Consider the following 21,860-nt stretch of genomic DNA (forward strand, 5'->3'; position numbering starts at 1 on the left):
TTGCAAGCCAAGACTGTACGAAAAACTCATATGTAAGTTAAATATGTGCAGTGCAGTAAAATGGTGCCCATGTGGCCTCACAATAATCTCATGCACACTGTGACTGATTCACCCAGCTGTTAATCAGGGCGTTCTTGTTATTGGAATCAATCACCCAATTATTGACTGGGTTAAAATACTCTGCACTTTAAAACCAGGACTTCTTTTTGAGTAAGAATATCTAACGTCCCCAGTCCAACAGGTTTTCCTTTAGGTTTGGATAATGTTCTTAAGGGATTTATAAATGTATGTTCATAAACTCCTGTATAACGGAACACATTTATTCATTAGAATCCCCTAATGATTTAAGATGATTTATTTTACAATATCACACTCTGTAAACATTTCAATTCAGCTGTCAAACAGACTTGATCAAAGGATTAAAGTTCATCAGAGAACGTGACCTTTAGTTGAGAATTAATTTAAAGCAAACAGAAAAAAGCAATACCTAGTCCATACACTACAGTTATGTGCAGACTGAGTTTCGTAATCTGATACTGCAATTTGGTTTATATATATTTTACTAAAAGTCTATATAATTACATTGGTTGTGTTGACACTAGAGGTCACAAGGTCGGTTTTCTGTTTGCTTTGGTTATCAGGTCTGTTTTTGAGTTTCTGAACACGTCCAGTAACTGGACTAGCTATAACAGATTAGGGGTTGGGTCATTATAATAGGATCTTTATAATACAGTACAAGGGCCTAAGAAAACAGACACTCAAAGTCAGCCAAACGTTAAAAACCAGGGCTGTTTTATTTACTGTACAGGTAAAAATAAAACAAAGCAAAACTACCACAAAACAAAAACCTAGTACCTGTTTTTTTTTTATTCTGGCCCAACAACATTCATACTTAGGGACTCCCCATTAACAACTCCCTCACTATTAATAGTGCCAGACAAGTAAGCTGATTCCCAGTTTCCAAACCACCAGAGTCTCTCACCGAGACCACGGCTCCAAAGCTTCTTTTAAAATTCACATGTTCCCAATCTCTCAATCACCTCCTCCAAACTTCATCCCTGGGTAGGTCTGCACCACAAAAACCCAGCCCTCTATTCCCTGAATAGCAGATAAACCAACAATAGAAACATCTGCTTCCGGAGTTTTAAATTATCACCTGACCAATTGCCTTCTGACGGTCAGGTGATTGAAGGTAGCTGCACATTCCCAACAGCATCCTGGGGAATGTAGTCCAGCCAACGGCTTCCCTCTTGTCTGAACTTACTGCCCTCTTACACAGAGACAGTATTTTTATAGTCAATAGGTAATGGAACTGCTTTTTAACATTGAACAGCCTGAAGTAAAAAATATCTCTTTTGGAATGTCCTCTTTTCCAGATTTGAATTTATTTATTACATGTAATTGAACTTTGTTTTCAGAATGTCACGGTGTCACTCGTTCAATTCTTGGAGTGCTATCTATGAGGAGTTTATATGTTCTTTCTGTGTTCATGTGGGTTTCATGGGGGAAGCCAATTAACCTACCAGTATGGACTGTGGGAGGAAACTGGAGCCCCCAGATGAAATGTCTCCCAAACGCAAAAAATGTCTGACCAGCCAGACCACCTTCCATTGTCTTCTCTCGCCAGAACAATCCACGAATCTTCCAAGCAAACATGGGGAGAATGTACAAACTCAGAACACAGAAAGTATTACAGGTATTGAACTCTCGGCCCCGGTGCTGTGAGGCAGTAAAACCACTGTGCCAAAGTGCCACCCAGTATCAAATACATCTTAATACAAGTGTCAGAATTCTAACTAGTTTCAAGTATCATAAACACATCACTCCACAGCTGGCACAGCTGGAGTCAAAACTTCTCCCTTCTGATTGCTGACTGCTCAAGTTCCTCTTCAGCAGCTGATACTCTCATCCTGTCCTGCTTGTAATTTTTCAGTACTCGGGGTGGAGTAGCCAGGTACACAGTCGTTCTGGATCATAGAAGCCTGCCTTCACTGTGTGGCTATGAGCCAGTTCCAGTCAGACACACCTCCCTCACTGTCTGGCTTTGGGCCAGTGACAGTTAGCCAGACCTCCCTCAGGCTCAAAGTCAAAAGGAAATTACTGAATACAATTAACTGACTTTTATGGAAATGAATGAATATGAAATATGTTTTTGCCAGAGGGAAGATCTTAGTCTGTCAATCATAACACGTCAAGAACACTATTCATTTTCCAAGGAAAGAAATTATATTGCATGATACGTTATTGCCTGGTTTGTAAAAATCACATCTAGAGCATAACTCAGAGGTGATCTCTAGCACTGAAACCAAACCCTCTATGTAGTCTCTGGCAAGAAAGGATTACCCACAAAACTGTGCAGGACATGAGCTGGATTAGTGCTAATGAGCTTGATATTCTTAGAAACTATTATTTTGAAAGGAGGCTCTTCCCACAAAACAAAACCATAATAAGCAGATCCACCCAGCACCTATTATTCCATGTTTCCCTTTGGACTGGACTCTGATACTGGTCCCGTCAGTATCTAGCTACAGACACGTTTAGAGAATCTACTTCTTTCTCAACATGCTGTTATATACTGTACAGTGAATACACTGTAGGTTAGATGTTTGCACGATGCAAAACAGGACTTGTACTTCACCATGTTTATCCAACCAACACTTTCAGCTACTTCCCTTCCCTGTCTGAAAAAAGCTGAAAACTCAAGGCCTAAGACCCTCATTGCTGATGAAGATTGCTTCCAAGCTTAAAATGCAAATCTAAATCTGGAGATGATTCCAGACCAGGAGGAAGACAGGTCTGTTTTGTCATTCATCTTGCCACTGAAGAGTGGCTTGGCAGAGTCTTCAATTACATTTTGCTTCCTCCAGTGTAAGTGTCAAATAAATCTGGAGTCTTTCATTTCTTGCAGGAGTGCTGTGTGACCCTCCTGTCGCTGTAGAGTGCTGTTTGTGGAATATTATGGTACATTTTTCTCCAAAAGTACTGGTCCCAACAGTGAGTGTCATTTAGGAATTTCTTCTTCCTACTCTGCTTAAGTAAATTGCACTCTTATAGATTATTCAACTCTTAATTTTACACTCTGTTGTAGGAGGTGCTATCCTTCTGAAGAACCAAGAGAAATTCTGACTACTTGGTCATGAAAGATGCCAGAGCACATATCACAGTTTGATCCCAGTGTCCTGGCTACATTACACTCTAGGATCACACCATCTGCCCTTTAATTGAATCTATAAAGCACGTGCTCTCTTTCCTGCCTGATCAGCTTGTCTCCCAGGTGGGCCCTGCACTTCAGTGGATCACCTCCTCTGTGCGTAAAGAGGATTAACATCCTCCGGGAAGAAAAGCACTAAAAAAAGCAAGGAATCTACAAATGATTTAAAGAGAGTTAGGATGCAAAGTGGAATCAGTCACTGGTGAGTCGCAATTATTCCTGCAGCAATACATGAAGAAGAGAAAACCAGGAGGTTCAGCTACAATGAGTCATAATGAATAAATCATCAATAGACACCCAGCTTCTTAAAAGTGTTCTTGCATGGGCAATAAAATATTATAAAGAATAGTCAAAGCAGAAAGCAGAAACAACAGTCAAACAAGACACAACAGGATATAGTTACAAAGATGGATAAAGTACTCTGTTTCACTATTAGCCCACAGTCACTCTTGTCACAGCTGAAATTCAAGGAAATACGACAACAATTTTTTTTCGACACAACATATATTTCAATTTAACATACATTCATATGTAATATAGGCTTCTTCAGTGTATAATTCTTTTACAGAGCTATTTTTAACAGTATAATGTAAAAATTTACTAGAGAAATTATGGAATTCTGGTTGTCATACATGTCGCCATAAATAATGAAGTCACTCCTCCCCACATTACTGGAACTGACAATGTTAAAAGAACACGGGAGATTTTGTTGGGGTATGTGCGTCTGGAAAAGGAAAAGTGCCTCAGTTATTGTATACAGCGTTTCAACTCCAATCCCTCCACTTTCAAGTGAAGACTTCCTTCTTTCTGCCACTGAGAGGAGCAATGCTCTGATTGCTACCAGAATTCACACATCCAGACAGATAAAACGACTGAAGGATCTTAAGCATTTGGTACATTTATTTTCCTTTGTCAGCTTAAACCAACTACAGTGAAATAGCTGTGGAACTGACACAGTAGTCCTTGCTGTAGAAAAAGCCACTTAATGTCTGAGTATTGTGTCATTTCTGAAGAAGGAAGAAAGACTCTGTGAAGTGTGGAAGACGGTAAATATTCTTTACATTGTTCCGTACTCATTTCTCCAGTTCAGCAGCGCCACGCTGTTCAGAAAATTTCCAAAGGCCGTGTCCACCTTGTGTACCTTTCTTCTGTGTCTCGATGAAAATGTACACTCGGCCCACAAACCGTGAGTTTCCTCAATGGCCTGTCCTCTTTGGCTCCCCCCCCCACCCCACTTCCCCCGGAGTCCTTCTCTCCCAAACGGGTCCCAAAAGCAGCATCAGTAACAGAGAGATAAGTACCGCTCCTGCCCCTTCCCCCCCCTGCGAAATCATCACCCCTCTCTCAGCAGCGACGGTACCTTAAGTTCCTCTCCCACCTTAATCCCAATAAATTAAAGACAACATAAAAAAAATAAAACCGACAATCCTTTGGGACTTTTAAATTAGAAAATATATATATTTTTACTCCCCGTGTACACATGTTTTTTCTACGGCTCTTCCTGGCTGGGATCGCGGGGGGACTCCTCCTGTCCAGTCCGGCTCACACCCTGGTGAAGCCCCAGTCCCCCCCAGTCACCGGCACGTGTGCAGCTCCACCTGTTTCCGGCACTGCTTGCACTTGACGTAGCAGCACCAGTGGAACTTGCAGCTACACCTGTCCACCACCTCCACCTCCTCCGTGTGGAAGCCCCGGCCGCAGCACATCAGCTCGCACCCGTCGATGGCCTTGGAGGTCTTGTTGCAGTGCCGCCCGGCGGTCCCCAGCACCCCGTTCTTCAGGTCGTGGTCGCAGAAGTCCGGGCTGGAGTCCAGGTACACCAGGTCCTCGTCGGTGTGGGGCTTGAACTGCGAGTTCTTGGGCACCAGCACCTTGGTGGTGCCGATCTTGCGCTGCTCCACCTCGGTGGCCCCGTCGAACTTCTCCTTCAGCACGTTGCCCACCTTGCGGAAGGGCGGCATGGCCTTCCAGCAGGTCTTCACCTCGCAGGAGCCTGACACGCCGTGGCACTTACACTCCACCCGCATGTTATTCAGGATGGCCTGGCCGGGCAGAGGAAGGAGCGAATGGTTAACGGAAGGAGACGGATTTGAAAAAACACGACCTCAGCCTGTGAACCTGCGCCCCCAGACTTCCACCGGTTTGGACATTTCCTCGCCTGCCGTGCCTATTCTCTCACTTTCTCTTCTGCTCCTGTACCTGGGGACCTCATGCAGGTATACACGGTCCTCCAAGGCACTGAGATTCTCACCTCCCTCGCTTCCTTCAGCAGGAACAGGAACAGGGGGCGGATCTTTACCATGAGGTGCATGAGAGTGTGGAACAAAACTCTCCAGCATGTTGTTGAAGCTGTTTCAAGAAACAGCTGCATAAGATCCTTAGATCAACGAATTACAACCAACTGAACTGGCCAGACGGGCCAAATGCCCTCATTTATAAACTCTACGCTCGTATGTATGTTCTTAACTCACACAAGGAGCTGGAGTGTTGTGCCTTTTCTGTTTTTGTCCCTTCTTATCATGGAATTAATCTCCGCTTGATCCTTTGAAGCTCATACACTGCCGCTGCTCCCCAGTCAAAGGTCATATTTCCTTTATTTTAAAACCAGGCTTCAGGCAATACTGTATTTCGCAATCGGGGAGTGTTTCAATAAGTTGTGTGCACAGTGAAAGCACATCTTGAGGTATGCTGCCATTTAACTTTAAAAAAAGTCTGATGTGCAAAGATGAGCGCATGAAATCGACAGCTTCTTAATCTTAAGTGTTCCTCTTATGCAGTTACTGTTTTAATCATTTCACTATCTAGAACTTCCAAGGGCTTAATTTAAAATGCTATCCTCCTGCTGAAAGCTAACGACCTTGCTATGAGGGACTGTAAAACGTGCAGCTTAAGCATGCAAACTTGAGTCAGATGTCATAACCCACTCTTTTTAACGCAAGAGAGTTTATTAGAAAGACTGCAAAGATACACCTCCCACCTGATTTGAGTAAATGAAGCCGTGTGGCAGTTACAGCAACTGAATGCTGTTTAATACAGAAAATCAATGGATACCTTTCTCCCGGCTTCATTGTTGTGGAGATTCATCAATGCCCGGCTTGATGATGATCCTTTACTTCTTTCCCGGACATCAACAAACGATTGGGAAAAAGCCACTCCATAGGCAATATTGTCAGAGCAGCCTGACCACTGAAAACCTGTAAAAAAGGAAAGAAATAATGATCTCTTAGGACCACATTCTGCATCTGTCAGGAAAAGCACCTTATCTGTGCATTTCCAGTAGTTCTAATATATTTAATCAAGAACAATTGAGTGTTAAACACCTTTTGAAAATACATTAAAGTTCACATAAATTATACAATGAAACAATTAGGCAAAAGCTTCCTTATATTTGAATATAACTTAGGATTAAAGAAAAAAAAGCCTTTTTTTTTACAATTGACATTACTGCATTTTTTATTTGTCTGTTGTTTTTTTATTATTTTATTCAGTGAGATGAGCCTTTCTTGATCTTGCCATGTTCTCAGCCTTGTGCTGTGTTGACAGATCAATATTTGGAAGAGGTGTTATTGGAGCCAGCAGGGGGCGCTCACCCTGCGGTCCATGTGGGTCCTAATGCCCCAGTATAGTGACGGGGACACTATACTGTAAACAGGCACTGTCCTTCGGATGAGACGTAAAACCGAGGTCCTGACTCTCTGTGGTCATTAAAAATCCCAGGGCGTTTCTCGAAAAGAGTAGTGGTGTAACCCCAGCGTGCTGGCCAAATTTCCCCTTTGCCCTTACCAATCATGGCCTCTTAATAATCCCCATCTATGAATTGGCTACATTACTCTGTTCTCCTCCCCACTAATAGCTGGTGTGTGGTGAGCGTTCTGGCGCACTATGGCTGCCGTCGCATCATCCAGGTGGATGCTGCCCATTGGTGGTGGTGGAGGGGAGTCCCCATTACCTGTAAAGCGCTTTGAGTGGAGTGTCCAGAAAAAGCGCTATATAAGTGTAAGCAATTATCATCATCATTATTATTATTATTATTATTATTATTATTTTTAATATTTTCATTCCTTCTCCTGTGTGCAGTGCTGGCACGATCCCAGCTGCTCTTCAGTTTGCCTGCAAAGGTTTTTCATTTGTTTCTGATTGGAGAGAGTGGACTGTATGCCATTGATTCTGGTCCCAACAGATGCAGCAGCCACTGGGTCTTATTTGTATATTTGTTATGTATGCTTGTCTATCACTTACAATATCAGCTACTCTGACACTTGTCATGCAATATGTATTGCTGCTGATCCAGCATCCTTGATGCATATTTCACTGGCACTGTTCTTGGGAAGAGTCTTTAACGTGCATCAGTTCTCTTTATCTGTGTTTTGGGTGTCACTGACACTTGTTGAAACTGCTGTGAGCGGGGACTGTATCTGCGATAGCAGTAACATTGGGAGCTGTAGTCATGACCTTCCCCAGCCTGGAGTGGGGCAAACCTGTTTGGTGATCTTGTCAGGTGATAACTGGCATAGAAAGGCAGGAACTCACAATTGTGCCTCAATGGGTTCGACACAAAACCCAAGAGCCAGCTTCTTTTCCCAAAGTCAACCAACAAAGGAGGCCATCCTTTTAAGCACAAAGACATATCTAGCTGCATTTGTCCTCTAACATAGAGAAAACAAGGCTGTAGCCCACTTACAACAAGAACTAAAAGAAAGAGAGCAGCTGTGAAATTCTAAGAAAAGGAGCAGGGAGAGTGCTGTGCTTTCAATCAAGAGATATCAATGAATAAGAAATGATGGTGGCCATAATTCTGGACATCAAAAATATTATAGAGGTACTGCAGGAGTTAGTGAGAAAAAACGTGATAGTTTCTTGGTATTTGTCAGTGTCACCATGCTGTTGTCCTAAGGAACCCTGGAGGCAGGGAAAAACTGGTGAAAAACTCCAGTGTGTCAAAGCACATAGAAACATGTCAACAAATTGCACCGGGTGAAGAAAAGTGACTCAGCAGGCATGTCCCTGACCTAATCACAAAAACACCCTGCCGGAATTTCATTGCATTTTCAGTATGTGTTCCAAAGAGCTTTGCAAGCCTTTCAACAAAGCCTATTTGTTCAACATCTAGCTGACACTGAAGTGGACTTTCTTCTGTGTACCTTTCTTCAGACCATCTCTACATTCTTCAAACCTTCTGTGGCACCTATATAAGGTTGGAATTATTCTAGGATGCTCTTATGCAGAATGTAAACCAGAATACATGTCTTCTCATGCAGTTTATGTTATCTTTACAGTGTAACAATAAATGATATAGGACTTTGTGCAGTACTATAACAATAATTCCTTACACATATATAGTGCTTTTCTGGACATTCAACTCAAAGCACTTTACAGGTAATGGGGACTCCCCTCCATCACCTCCGGTGTCCAGCCCCACCTGGATGATGCGATGGCAGCCATAGCGCACAGAGTGATGAAGCCAATTCATAGATGGGGATTATTAGGAGGCCATGGGCATTAGGACCCACACAATCCCCCCCCCCCTCCCCGGCGGCCTGCTCGTACCCTCCGGGCTCACGCCGTGGACAGTGCGGTCGCACCCGCACTTCTCCAGCTCCCCGCTGCTGCAGGCCCGGGTCACGGCGAAGGCCACGCCCGCCGAGGAGATGGCGTACACGAAGGCGGCCTCCCGGGTCCCTGGAACGGAAGGCAGCGTCAGTCCCGAGCCGCACTCTCGCACCCGCGGGTCCAGCGTCCCGGCCGGCAGAATCTAACCATATCCCAATCTCGCTACACAAACTGCTGGATATAACATATCCTGTACTTGTACAGGACACATTTGGGATACATTATATTGGCACATCAAGGCTTCTCGAGAATCACAGTCCTCACACAATCACAGGTATGTTCGAAATAAAATAAACAGAAACAGATCAAACAATAGGGCTGGAAGGGTAGAGCTCCTTACCAAAAAGTGAAATAATGATCAAACAGGTGAAGCAATTTCACATTATTGCCATGAATGTCTTTAACGAACAAAAATTCACCCCAGCCGGCGATTTGAAACGACAGCACCCTCAGATCATGCCTGTGCAGTGTATAGCGCTGACATGTGCGCTAGATTATTCCCAGACATGTTGAATCAGTTCCCTCCCTTTACCAAGTGCATTTTTCCCATTTGCACCAGCAGGGGGTATCCTGATACTCCAGACTGCCTTCCCAACAAGACTGAGTGAGAGTAGATATCCCTGTCCAGACAGGATTCTGGCCTGCCTCTCAGGTACCTGTTGCAGCCCAGACGGAGTGTGAGCCCAGGGCCATGTCTGGGAATCAGACAGGCCCAAAGGGACAGCTAATAACTCTGAGCTCCCAGTGTTCCCTGTCTCTGCCTGCATGGGAAGGGGGCAGGCAGGACTGTGTGTGTTTAGATGGGGTGCGAATGGGATTCACTTTTTCATCCAGACCTGAGGTATAAGCCACAAAAATGTAAAAGAGATCAAAGCAATCTATAACAGGGCTCCTCTGGCCTGCTCTTGTAGTCTCACTGCCATGCGAGTTTTACAAATTCTTGTGCTAATCAGGATGATTAATCAGATCTCATCAGCGGAAGACTGAACAATCAAGACATCAAGAACAGTGGTTACAGGTGGCCACAGTCTCAAAGAGCTCTGCTGTGTCTTTCTATTTCAGGCGGAAGGATTTTTGAATCACACTTCTTCCATAAGTGGGAAATATGAACGCTGCGTTGTAGTTTGACCGGATGTGGGTGTGTGTGCATGAGGCGGTGGGAAGGAGCTATCTCTTACCCTGCGTGACCACCTTCCCGAAAACAGGCAGAGTGTCCAGGGTGGAGCAGTTCCAGCGCCGGTTCCTGAACTGGTACTGGCACTCGTCAATGGCCAGCTGCGCCCCTCTCCGCACTGAGTCCATCACCTCCACGTTGCGCTTGCAGATCTGCACCTGCCTCTGGATCAGCCCCTTCAGCTTCTCGCAGGTCTCCTCCTCCGAGATGCTGCCCACTGAGGAGAGCTTGGCCAGGTACCTGGGGGGGACAGGCAGGGGGGTTACAGAGGCAGGAAGCACAGGGGGCCACTGCTCAAGCTCCAGGAGCACACGGACTCCTGCAGGGAACAGCTCAGCACTGCTGGGCTAGCAAGATTCCCTTCACTTCACTTCACTGTGCACTTTCCATGAAACAGACAGCACAGTGTCAGACAATATTTCCAATCAACAGCCCACTTTGCTTGTCCATGGCGTTCTTCAGAAAGTTTACTGTGATATATCTATCTGTGGTTATTCTGGATGTTCACCCATTTAGACTGATTTGCTTCACCGCTTTCCTTTTCATACTGATTGATCATGAAAAACGCCTTTAATAATGGAGGTCATAGCGTGTAATGAGTCAACTAGAAACTCTTCACCCCTGTGGGCTCTCAAGACCAGGACAACCTGGTTTGATACTTGTCTGTTCTCTGTGAAATGGCTGTGATGCTTCACAAAGAGCAATAATTAAATTAAACTGGTGTATGTTCATTATTCAAGACAGTTGTCTAGGATACGAGGATAACTTAGTTACACAAGCAGACTCATTACAGTATCCATTTTCTATGCACCTTATCCGATACAAGGCTGTAGGGGTGCAAGCAGTGGGCACAAGGCAGGATACACCCTGGATGGGACACCAGTCCATTGCAGGACGGACACAGACAATTAACCTACTAGCATGTGTTTGGACTGCTGGAGGAAACTGGAGCACCCAGAGAAAACACATGTAAACACAGGGAGAACATACAAACTCCAAACAGATAGCACCCCAGATTCAGAATTGAACCCAGGACACCAGCACTGCAAGGCAGTAATAACCACTGCATCACAGTGCTGCCTTCATTACAGTATATGAAATACTAATATGATAAAATACTTACATAAATTACTAAATAGCAGAAATATAAATGTCATTTTAAAAATAATAGTCTGAAAATATAATGCTGTACAGATATTAACATTGCAAATAGCTGGTATATGGTCAGGTCAGAGAGTTGACTTCCCCAGGCTAATTCAGAAAGTCCCAGCTTTCAGACAGCGATGGTAGAGAGGAGAGGCAAATAGATACCGACTCATTCAACTGGATTAGCCTTTCCACCTCCAGGCCAGAGGTCAGGGCTGCAGCTAAGCCTGAGTGATACCTCACAATCATCTGCCTTACCACCCTCTGTCAGCAGGACGACCACTTTACAGCACTGCACAAAAATAGCCTCTTTTTTTTCTTCACATTTCACCAAGGGATCAAAGACACACAAGACTGGCTCTCCTTGGATTGTCTAGTTTTGAAGGCAGCTGTCTGAAGACGACAAATGAATTAACATGAAATATATACCGGGGCTCAAACAGTAATCTGAGACACCTGTAGAAATCTCTGTGGGTGACAGCAAAAAGTGGGGAAGATTTGGACTGGGAGGATGGTTTTGAGACTATATCCGTCCAGTACTGTAGTTTACAATTAACATGTTAGACCTATAATTCTCATTTTCTTGAAATATCCTGACATCTGGAGTGCAAAGATTTCAATAATCTACGATCCTCTTATATTCATCCCACTGGACTGCCATTACACCTGGACATCGGTGTCTAAGAGTATTTGAGAAAAGAGCAGAAAGATCTGTTTAGGGATGCAAAGATACTACCGAATCCTGGGATTACAGTGATGAAAAATAAATGATATTTTATTCTTTATTCAGTCTCTATGCACAGTGTTTCTATAAAGGGTATCTTACCATTCAGACCTATGCATAACTTAAAATAAGACATTAAGAAAAGGTATTTCTGTAAATATTTTGCTTTGTTCTTGCATCCTTCTGGGATCTCCAGACTACTGTCCTCTCTAGATCAGCCAGTTAATTGTTTGTTATGCCTCAGTTAAGAAAATAGACATTCCCAAACATTTGTCAGGAACATTTTCTTTCATGATACCAACCCCAGGATTTACAAAAAAAACATTTAACTGTGAGATGAAACATTATAATTGATGGTTGGGGGAGTATATTTAATTGATATCTCTACCCCTAGAGCATATGAGTGACTTTTACCATCATGTAACCACATCATATAGGTGACCTTTAAGGAATAGTGGTAGTGATGGAATAGTAGGTGGCACTCTTGCCTCTTGAGTGGAATTTCTAATATACCATATACAAACAGAATGGTGAATCATCAGAAATCACACAGCACTGTTGGTAAAATGTCCTGGCTAGATGCCACTCTGAGCTTGCACAGGCTGGCCTTTTCTACAATTCCCACAGTAATGTTCAGCTGGTGAAGTAAGCTCTCTCTTCTCCATCTCATCTGCTGTGGACTAGGGACATTGGCTCATCATGACTGCCACGGGTTACCTACAGTAGATTGGTGCTGCATTTTAGTGGTGACAGAAGACGGCCAATTTTATATGGAAAGCACTTAAGAGTTCATCGAGATTAAGAGTGCTATAAAAAAGCTAACTGTTGTTAATAATTTTAATTAAAGCTCTTTTAGTTTTGAAGCAGAACTGCCGGAGAAATGCTTTCTACCAAAGCCACTGCTTGTCAATTGCAATCTCCCATAAACACAGAGCTTCCCAAAACCTGCTCATTTGTCATTCCAGCCAGACTCTCGCTTACACTTAATTGACTTAATAGCATGGTTAATTCCAATTTTCAGCCCTTCAGTATGTTGGGGGCTGCTGTTTAACTATTGCACATCTTAAATACAATCCCAAACATTTGAGTAGAAAAGAAGTGGAATCCAATAATTCCCATTGAGCAGCTTGTTAATTCAATTAAAGGTTCAATTAGGTAATTAAGCTGTGATGGGAGGAAAGCCAGCAAGCTGTGGTCCACCAGGACCAAGACTGGAAACCCCATTTACAGTATTTCATCCACGGACAAGCAGAGACTATTCTGTAGGAAAAGTCTGGTACTTTCCAGTCGGAGATGATATCCATGCTGACTATGAGAAAATTATATTTCTTGGTATTTGAGCTACAAAAGAAATACAAAAATGACATCCTAGCTGATAAGAGTTGTAGGAATATCATTAAACAGTTATGATTTATACCAAAGGATTACACTGCTAGGGAATGTGTCCTACATTGCTGGACACCATCCAGGGTTGGTTTGTTACTCTACAGCTTGTTTGCTTACTATTTTGGATTCTACTTTACTGGTACTCTTTGTTCAAAACCTCTTCTACAGCTGTTAACTGAATAAGCTCTGGCAGAACGTGTGGCCTGATGACAGGCTGTCTATAGATCGCCCTGCTCAAGAAGTGTGTCTCTGTGTCTGTTACTGTGCAGATAACACCAACACCCCATGGTCACACGGTCACTGGTTCATATCCTGCCAGAGATAACCCTGACCTGCTTAATTCAACATGAGCCCCCCAAAATCACATTGTACTGTATTTTTGCATATGCAGTCACTCTCCATCTCCAGTAACATTGTCTACCAAAATTGTTGAGACTAATACACTTTGATATTAAAACTATGCTTCATTGTAATAAGAATGGGATGCCGTTACACACTCATTTCTCCTAACAACTGGTGGCTCAAATGTTCTACTGCTCCATTGGAATCTCTGGGTTTTGTTCCAGCTGAGATCTTAATGACTGAGACTAACTAATTTCTTTAATTGAACTTCTTGGTTGATAAGATTGTTGCAGGACATTTCAGCCCATTTGTCACTGTGTCATTAAAGACATTTAGCAAGCAGAATTCCATTCTTTCCCTCTTTGCCCTGCTTAGTAAGTGGCTGCTGCACATTTTCTGTCTCATCATCTCTTAATGGGCACCTAATTACATGATGCCTAGATACAAGAGATTATCAAACATTGTCAACTAAGTAACGTCTGCAGGAGTCCAATCCCTTGGACGTATCATCAAAAGTTTTAGCAATGTCTCAACAAGATTTAACACTGAATCAGCTACTGGAGCTCACACCTCTCCTTATTCATGGGTGTGAACCCCATTGTGAACTGATTCAGCATTGATACTAACATACAGAGCTAAACCCTGTGTATAAAGAGGCACAAACAGCTCTTTGCATTTATCACTATAACATGTCCATTATACTGTACCACCCAAATTCTTAAGAGTCTTAATGAAATAGAGATACATTAGTCTTTTGAGCCACTTTTCTAAAGCAGGGATCTCTAATCCTGATCCTGGAGTGCTGGTGTGTCCACAGGTTTTCAGTCTGGTTGGATGTGTAACAACATTAAACAGCTCATTGTTGGCTTAATTGGACTGGTTTAGCAGCTACTCCCTGCTCTTTAGGTGTTGGTGCTAAAGACATACCAGACCAGGACTGGAACCCCCTGCTATAGAGCAATAGCTCAATCCTGCATACATTAAATGTTTAATTCAATAATTTTTGAATAAACCTATTACTTGTTCCTTTGCAGCCTACGCATGCTGACGCAGCTACCCACCTGAACTACATTAAATGAAACTTATATAATGCAATCTAGCCAATGGTTTGTTATATTAAATAATATTTCTATGTTAAAATGCAAATGTGACAAACTTATTCAGAAAATTAATTTACCTCCACAAGCAAATGTTTTTGAGTAGATTGATGATCTTTCAATTTTGTTCAAGTAATTTTTGTCCGCAGCGATCCAAGAACTACATTTTCTTCAACAAAGATGAGAAAAACCAACTTTAAAGGAGGCAGGTTGTGGTAAATATCAATTTAGATTCCAAAAATGTCAGATGTTATCCTATCTTTATCTGCTCCGGCGTGGATCAGACTGGAATCTGGAAAATGTTTTGGAACTGCATTAACTTAAAGAGAAAGAAGCTTCAGCATCTGAAGCTGGAAAACTTCACCAAACATCATATCAGGAAACATGTCATCTGCAGAATGCTTTGTTTGCAAAACAGATGGCCTACGTAAAGGAATGATGAAAACCAACAAACGAAACTTAGCAACTTACTGGTTTCACTTAGAAATTATCTCTAGAATGAATTCATCAATATAAGTATTGACAAACAAATATAAATAACCTGGCATTTGAAGATCTCTAGACAGGGATCGAATACAGTACAATGTTCAGTACACCTCTTGCCTGCTTAACAATTAAAAAGTGAGGCTTTTTCTTTGTTAAACACATACAGACAACCAAAATATTCATGGTCATTAGTACTGAGGCAGTATGGTGGTGCAGGGGTCAGCATTACTGCCTTACAGAGCTTGAGCCCTGGGTTCAAACCCTGGGGTGCTGTCTGTGTGGAGCTTGTATGTTCTCCCCATGTTTGAGTGTGTTTCCTTGTGGTGCTCTGGTTTCTGCCCACAGTCCTAAGACATTTGGCTTGTGGGCAAATCAGCCCTGGTGAGAGAGTGTCTGTGTTTGTGTTTGTTTCCTTCCTTGTGCTCTGGCTCCTCTGTGACCTTTTATCAGATAAAGCAGTTAGAAAATGGATAAGTGGATAGACACTAATATTACAGAGTAGGAGTCAGAATTCTGGGGGACATATAATTCAACATTTACACTCCCACTGCAATAAAATATGGATTCCTCAGACACAAACCGATCAGTACAAAGATTCCTCAAAATACATAACAAGTCTCAAATGTATTAGAATGTGGTCAACTTTGAAGGCAAAGTGCCATTAATACCAATCTTGATTTTCTTTTCTTAGCTATAAAAAAGAACAAATAGTATTTTTTTAGAAAATGATTACTGACATTATCCTGAAATATATAAGAAAGATTCTTTTGAGCCACCACAAGTTCTGCAATAGTGCGTGGGGGGCTGAGAGCCCATTGGAGGAGATTCCCCACTGATGACAATCTCGCAGGAGCCCAGCAGGGGTCACTGTTTCTCTAGGTGTCAAGGATGCCCTGGCTGACAACCCCCATGCTGCCCCTGCGAGCATGCAGTCAAATTCACACTGCAGGTTTGAACTCTCTCATGACAGTATCACAGAAAAGACCAGCTCTTATCTCTTCCCATTGAGCCAGTGGAAATCCCCATATTCTGGGATATTGAAATTAACATCCAGAAAAATCTTAACAATAGCTAAACAACCTTCTTCTATAAAACAAATTAGTATGATGCTGAATATTTAATTTAATTTTGTCAAAACAGTTCTAAAGTTCAACAGAACTATCTGCTCTTTTTAACCTTTTTCAGGGGTTTTGTCAGCAAATGTAATAATTTATACATCACTTTTAAAGTTCAGCCATTGGGAGATATAATGACCTGAAACAAGATGATTTTCATGCCAATATTTACATCTTATTTCAAATTTCTGGCTTAAAATGGCCCATAGTTTATGGGAGCCCAGCACAATTTGGCAGTGTAAGAGAAAAACAGTTGAATTTTTTAGCCCTAGGTGTGTGCAAATCTCCTTAGCAGTACAACTACTGCTTCTGCTGCCTGGATAGCTGCGCAGCTGAAACTGCTATCAGAGTATAAACAAACTGTAGCTGAAAAGTATATAAATATTCAGTGCAGAGCAAGAATGTCAGTGAAGAGTCATATCAGCAGGTCTTCTGACCTTGTTATTGATTTCTCCAACAGTTTATATTACACACCCTGGAAAAACACTTAAGACTTAGTCAGCTGAAGATAAAAACTTTATAAAATCCAAGATATACACAGTAATACAGAATTATTAGTTTTACTGGAATCACTTGCAAATGGTAGGTACAGTATCAAGGATTAAGATTTTTGTGTAGAAACTTCAGCTCTGAGAATGAACAATTTTCCTGATGGTTTGCAGGCATACAAAACTTCCCTCAAAACTATCAACTAGTTAGTTTTCTTCTCTCATTTTACATTATGTATTCCAGATTGCACCTCCCATAACACTGCTTTGTGACAGAGCTGCTCAATGCAATAGTGAGACCTTAACAACACGTTACAGTGCCAGACACTGCACTTTTTAGTTTTACATACAGTGACAGTTCTAACTAATCTCAAACTGAGTTTTAGACTACTTGAACATCTGGAAGGATTCATGACCTAGTCCTCACTGATAATCATAACTATCTCTTATTCAGAATGAGTTATTATTGAACTCCCACTTTTAATAAACACCTCTACAGGGCAATTATCCAGAGTAGCTAAAGGTCTTCAACAACAGTGAGTTCCTCTGTGCAGGGTTTCAGGGTCAGCCTCATTTATAAGTCCAGAGTTTGTATAACACATCTTGAGCTTGCTGGAAAAATTTGAGAAAGGGTGGAGGAAAAGTGGAAAAAAGTTCAAAAAGTGCAGTTAGAAAAAAATAATTTGTGAAAATCATTAATCTGCTGAAGGATTGGGGTCACAGCCACAAATATTCCAATTCAGTTTGTCTAGCTGTGAAGTACTTTGACGCGGGTGTCAAAACTACCAGATGTAGGCTATGTCTGCTCTAGTAAAATAATTACTGGAAAATATACAGAGAGCTTGAAATGGGCTGGGGACAACTGAACTGAACATTTACAGAGAGCTAACCGTTTTATCCAACACACACAATCTCAAAATCGTCATCAGGAGTAGTGTTGGGTAAATGTCACCAGCGCAGATGAAGACTAGCAATCTGAGCTCTGAGCTCCGAAGGTACTTCTCCAGAGATTGTTTTATAAATGGGTGCAGGTTGTTTCAGATATAAGCATCATAACAGTATAATCACTCGCGGTATGTGGATTCAACAGAAACACATACTGGTACAACACTTGGAAATAAATATACACATTGACCATAAGAGTAAATCATGACCTTCTTTTTGGAAACAACAACATAAGAAAATAACTTAAATAACATAAGCAATATGGTTTTTGATGAGTACCTAAAAAACATATAAAACTATTGGTTGTGCATTTGCTGATAAGAATTAACTGCCAAAAAAGATACTCTATTGCTGCTTTGCATTCAGTAAAGAGAAAATTGACCAGATTCATTAGTCTTCATTCAACTCAGCAGAACGTGTCCTTCTGGTAATATTCATACCCTCACCAAAGGAGAAGACACGTCCGTACACGAAGTGTTGCGGGGGTCTGCAACAATCTGAGTTGTTAAAGCATGAACTCCGTGACACTCCAAGGAATATCTGGACAGGATTTTTTGGGTTGACTGGGTACCAGATATCAAACAGGAGCTGGATAAGATTAATCTAAACAGGGAAACAAACTAAGGAAAGTGGCTTTAGAATCAGACTAAGAAGGAAACTGGATTCAGCAAAGTCAGAGCTCACACACACTACAGTTGCTGAATTAATCGTGACCTGACAAGGCAGGATTCTACAATGCAGGAGCTAAAAAATGAAGCTATGGAAAATGACATAATTTAACAGCAGAGAAGGCTCAATGGCCTACAAAATACAACAAAGAACTAAAATATGTACCTACACAGTACTAAACAATAATAAGACACCCTCAGTTAAAAGGATGTGGGGAGATGAAGTGACTGACTGGCCATTGAGAATGTGGTGTTCTTCATTTGGCCAGCTGGTCAGTCTACACAATCACCACAGTGCCTAAGTAATTCAATTCAAATACTTTATTCCTCCCAAGGGGGCCAATTTAAGGCAATTTAAGTAAGGCCGATGCAAGCACCAGTACCGGCACACAACACTGATTAGTGGTGCCTTTCGGACACCATATGAAGATTTTGCATTTTAAACCTGAGTTTTATTTATTACTAGGGATGAAACAGTTAAATGCAAACTCACAGCCTTCTGAAACATACTATTGACCTGCTAAGATAGCATAGCAAAGGGAGAATCAAAACATTAAATAACAAAAAGAAGACTCATGATGCAAAGCATTTTATTTTTGCTGAAGGGCATTTTAATTTAAACTTGTTTTGTATTGTAGATAATCCAAGTTTCAAGGTGAATAGAGACCACTTTCTTGTAGATGGTCTATAATCATTGTGAGCAACAGGAATAATTTTGGAAATTATAGCCCCAGTATAGTGACAGGGACACTATACTGTAAACAGGTGCTGTCCTTCGGATGAGGCGTAAAAAAACCCGAGGTCCTGACTCTCTGTAGTCATTAAAAATCCCAGGGCGTTTCTTGAAATGAGTAGGGGTGTAACTCTGACGTCCTGGCCAAATTTCCCATTAGCCCTCACCAATCATTGCCTCCTAATAATCCCCATCTCTGAACTGGCTTCATTACTCTGCTCTCCTCCCCACTGATAGCTGATGTGCGGTGAGTGTTCTGGCGCACTATGGCTGCCGTCCCATCATCCAGGTGGGGCTGCACACTGGTGGTGGTGGAGGGGATCCCCATTACATGTAAAGTGCTTTGAGTGGAGTGTCCAGAAAAGTGCTATATAAGTTTAAGCAATTATTATTATAATAATTATTATTATAATTAAAAGCCAACAGCAATCTTTAAGTGTATGCCGATAAAACCAGTTCTCTTCCAGTCCACTAGATGTCGCTCTTTTCCCAGTCTTTGTGATTGTGAGCTTTGCTTTAGCCTTAGCAGACCTTGACAACGCTGGGAATCCCAGCATCTCCAGGTTTCATTGCAGCTGAGCTCTCAGACGAACTTATTTAATGTCTGCCATAATTCTACACTGAAAAACGGGTGCAGATTTCAGGTTGCGTTAAATTACTCATAACATTTCATCTTTCATTTGAAATCTCCAGCTCTTTAAATGTAAAAAAGGAAATTAGAATGACCCACACATTATAACTCACAACCTCAATAAAGCTAATAATGAAGCGAGCAGGAGCTCAGCTGAACCAAAAACCAGAAGATGGTTCGCCAGGCACAGCTTATCTTCACTGACAGTCTACCCTGGGGTCTGTCCGCTCTGCACAAAGATAAAGAGGTTAATTCCAAGGTACCAGAGAGCCATACTGAAATGACCCTTTACCATTTAAAATATTAAATGGACTCTTCTGATTTGGACCTATTGTTTCAGTCCATGAAATTGTTTGCAGGTGTATTTAACAATACTCTATTTTTCACTTATGTGACAGTGAAACCTTAACAGTATATCAACTTTGGCATTTGGATTGGATTATATTTGAAGGTCCATTCACCTCCACCTGAGTTACAAAGGAGTTAAAATAGTGGCTGAGGTGACCTGGTCTTAAAACAGAAAACTGATGGTTGTATCACTGCAAGGCATACCAAGTCCTGCCAACCTGTTTTTTGTCACATGTGAGAGCAAGAATTATGGAGATTCTACAGCTCCTAAAATCATAGACCAGAGCTGTCCTTCCTGCTCTTGGATGGTTGAATAGGTCTCTTTATACAGTATCACCAGCTTCTTGAGCACTGGGAAGACCATTCAAGTTGTGCAGTTACACTAAAATAGAAGGGGAAGAACTATGAATTCAGAATGAAAACCTGCAGACTCAGAGACCTACAGGCGCCTACTTGGCTTCCCTGCCCAGAGCTACAAAGTAATGATGCTGTGTGTTTGCTGAGAAGCACTGACAGTGTGTACCGTTCACCAGAAGAATATCTACACCAGTGTAACTCTGCATTTATAAAATCTGCCCCTAAGGTCATCTGTATTTCCAGTTCCACTCTACATGTTAGATTTAAAAGGTTCATGCAGGATCTCTGCAAAGCTTTGCAATATTATTATTATTTTTTCATTTGGCTGCTGCCTTTACCAAAAGCAGCATCGATAATATGATTTTGTACAGCTATACATACTGAAACGTTATAATTTCACAGGTAATGGTAAAAAAAGGCTACACAGGGTAATATTAAGTGGAATGGTCTAGCAAAAATGTAGGATACAGCACAAATCTAATGCAGTAAATTACATAAGGGAGCTAAGATACAGAGGAAGGCACAGCAGGGGCAACCACAGTGTGTGTTATGATACAATACCGTAATGAAAAAACAGAACCAGCTCAATGATTTATACTAAATATTAACAGCAAGGGGGAACTTCAACCCACAGGACTGAAAACTGGCATTCTCATAAAACTCCCTGTTGTCAGTCATAAAATGGTTTAGCTACATTTTGGAAGAGCTTTACACACACTTCAGGAACATTTACTGGTATTACGAGTATCATAAAATGACAAAGCCCTCACTAAAATAAGTATCAAACACTTGGATCTGTCCTGATTCGCTACAACCTGTGTAAGACTTTATGCATAAATGTTTGCCTAATGGCCTGCACGTTGCAGCAGGCTAGGCCATTTGATGTTGAATGGTTTGAGCATGCTCCATTTTGTGCTTGGCATTGTGTTGCACATTTCCAGTCTGTGTCAAGGCTGCTCTTTCTTGTTTCAGGGTACTTCGGGAAGGAAGCTATTTTCCCGAGCACAATGCATTTCTTTTTCTTTTATCCGAATTTGGTCAGCGCTCTGATCCAGGGCTCTCGTCACTCAGAGACTACATCCCGAATGTTGAGGAGGCCGCCAGGCAGTCAGCGGCTCAGGCTGGGCCTCTGGAGATAAGAGCCAGCTGTGAGGGGCTGACAGGGGTGGGAGGACGAGAAACGAAACGCAAACACAGGGTGGACTGGTCAGGGGTTTGAAACAGCTTTTCCTTGACCCTGACAGGCTAGACTTTTCCTTAATTTCGTTGCTGGGCTTTATCCTGATCATGTGAACACTGAACACTGTGCACAGACCATTGGAAAATACTGAAATAGTTACAATAATGCAACACAGAAGACAAACTTGCTGTGCCACACCTCCCCCTCCTCTCCAAGTTT

General features: G+C 42.0%; 1 protein-coding gene across 1 annotated transcript in view; it reads right to left on the minus strand.

The window, feature by feature from the left end:
• Window positions 1–788: 788 nt before the first annotated feature.
• Window positions 789–21,860, minus strand: part of wnt4 (wingless-type MMTV integration site family, member 4) — a 40,906-nt gene continuing 19,834 nt past the window's right edge. The window contains exons 2-5 of the mRNA XM_006641862.3: window positions 10,000–10,235; window positions 8,759–8,890; window positions 6,263–6,405; window positions 789–5,253 (exon numbers count right to left, since the gene is read on the minus strand). Coding sequence (XP_006641925.1) covers window positions 4,786–5,253; window positions 6,263–6,405; window positions 8,759–8,890; window positions 10,000–10,235 — 979 coding nt within the window. The 3' untranslated portion in view covers window positions 789–4,785. The remainder of the gene's footprint in view (window positions 5,254–6,262; window positions 6,406–8,758; window positions 8,891–9,999; window positions 10,236–21,860) is intronic.

Source organism: Lepisosteus oculatus, chromosome 25 (assembly GCF_040954835.1).
Source record: "Lepisosteus oculatus isolate fLepOcu1 chromosome 25, fLepOcu1.hap2, whole genome shotgun sequence".
Taxonomy (NCBI): Eukaryota; Metazoa; Chordata; class Actinopteri; order Semionotiformes; family Lepisosteidae; genus Lepisosteus; species Lepisosteus oculatus.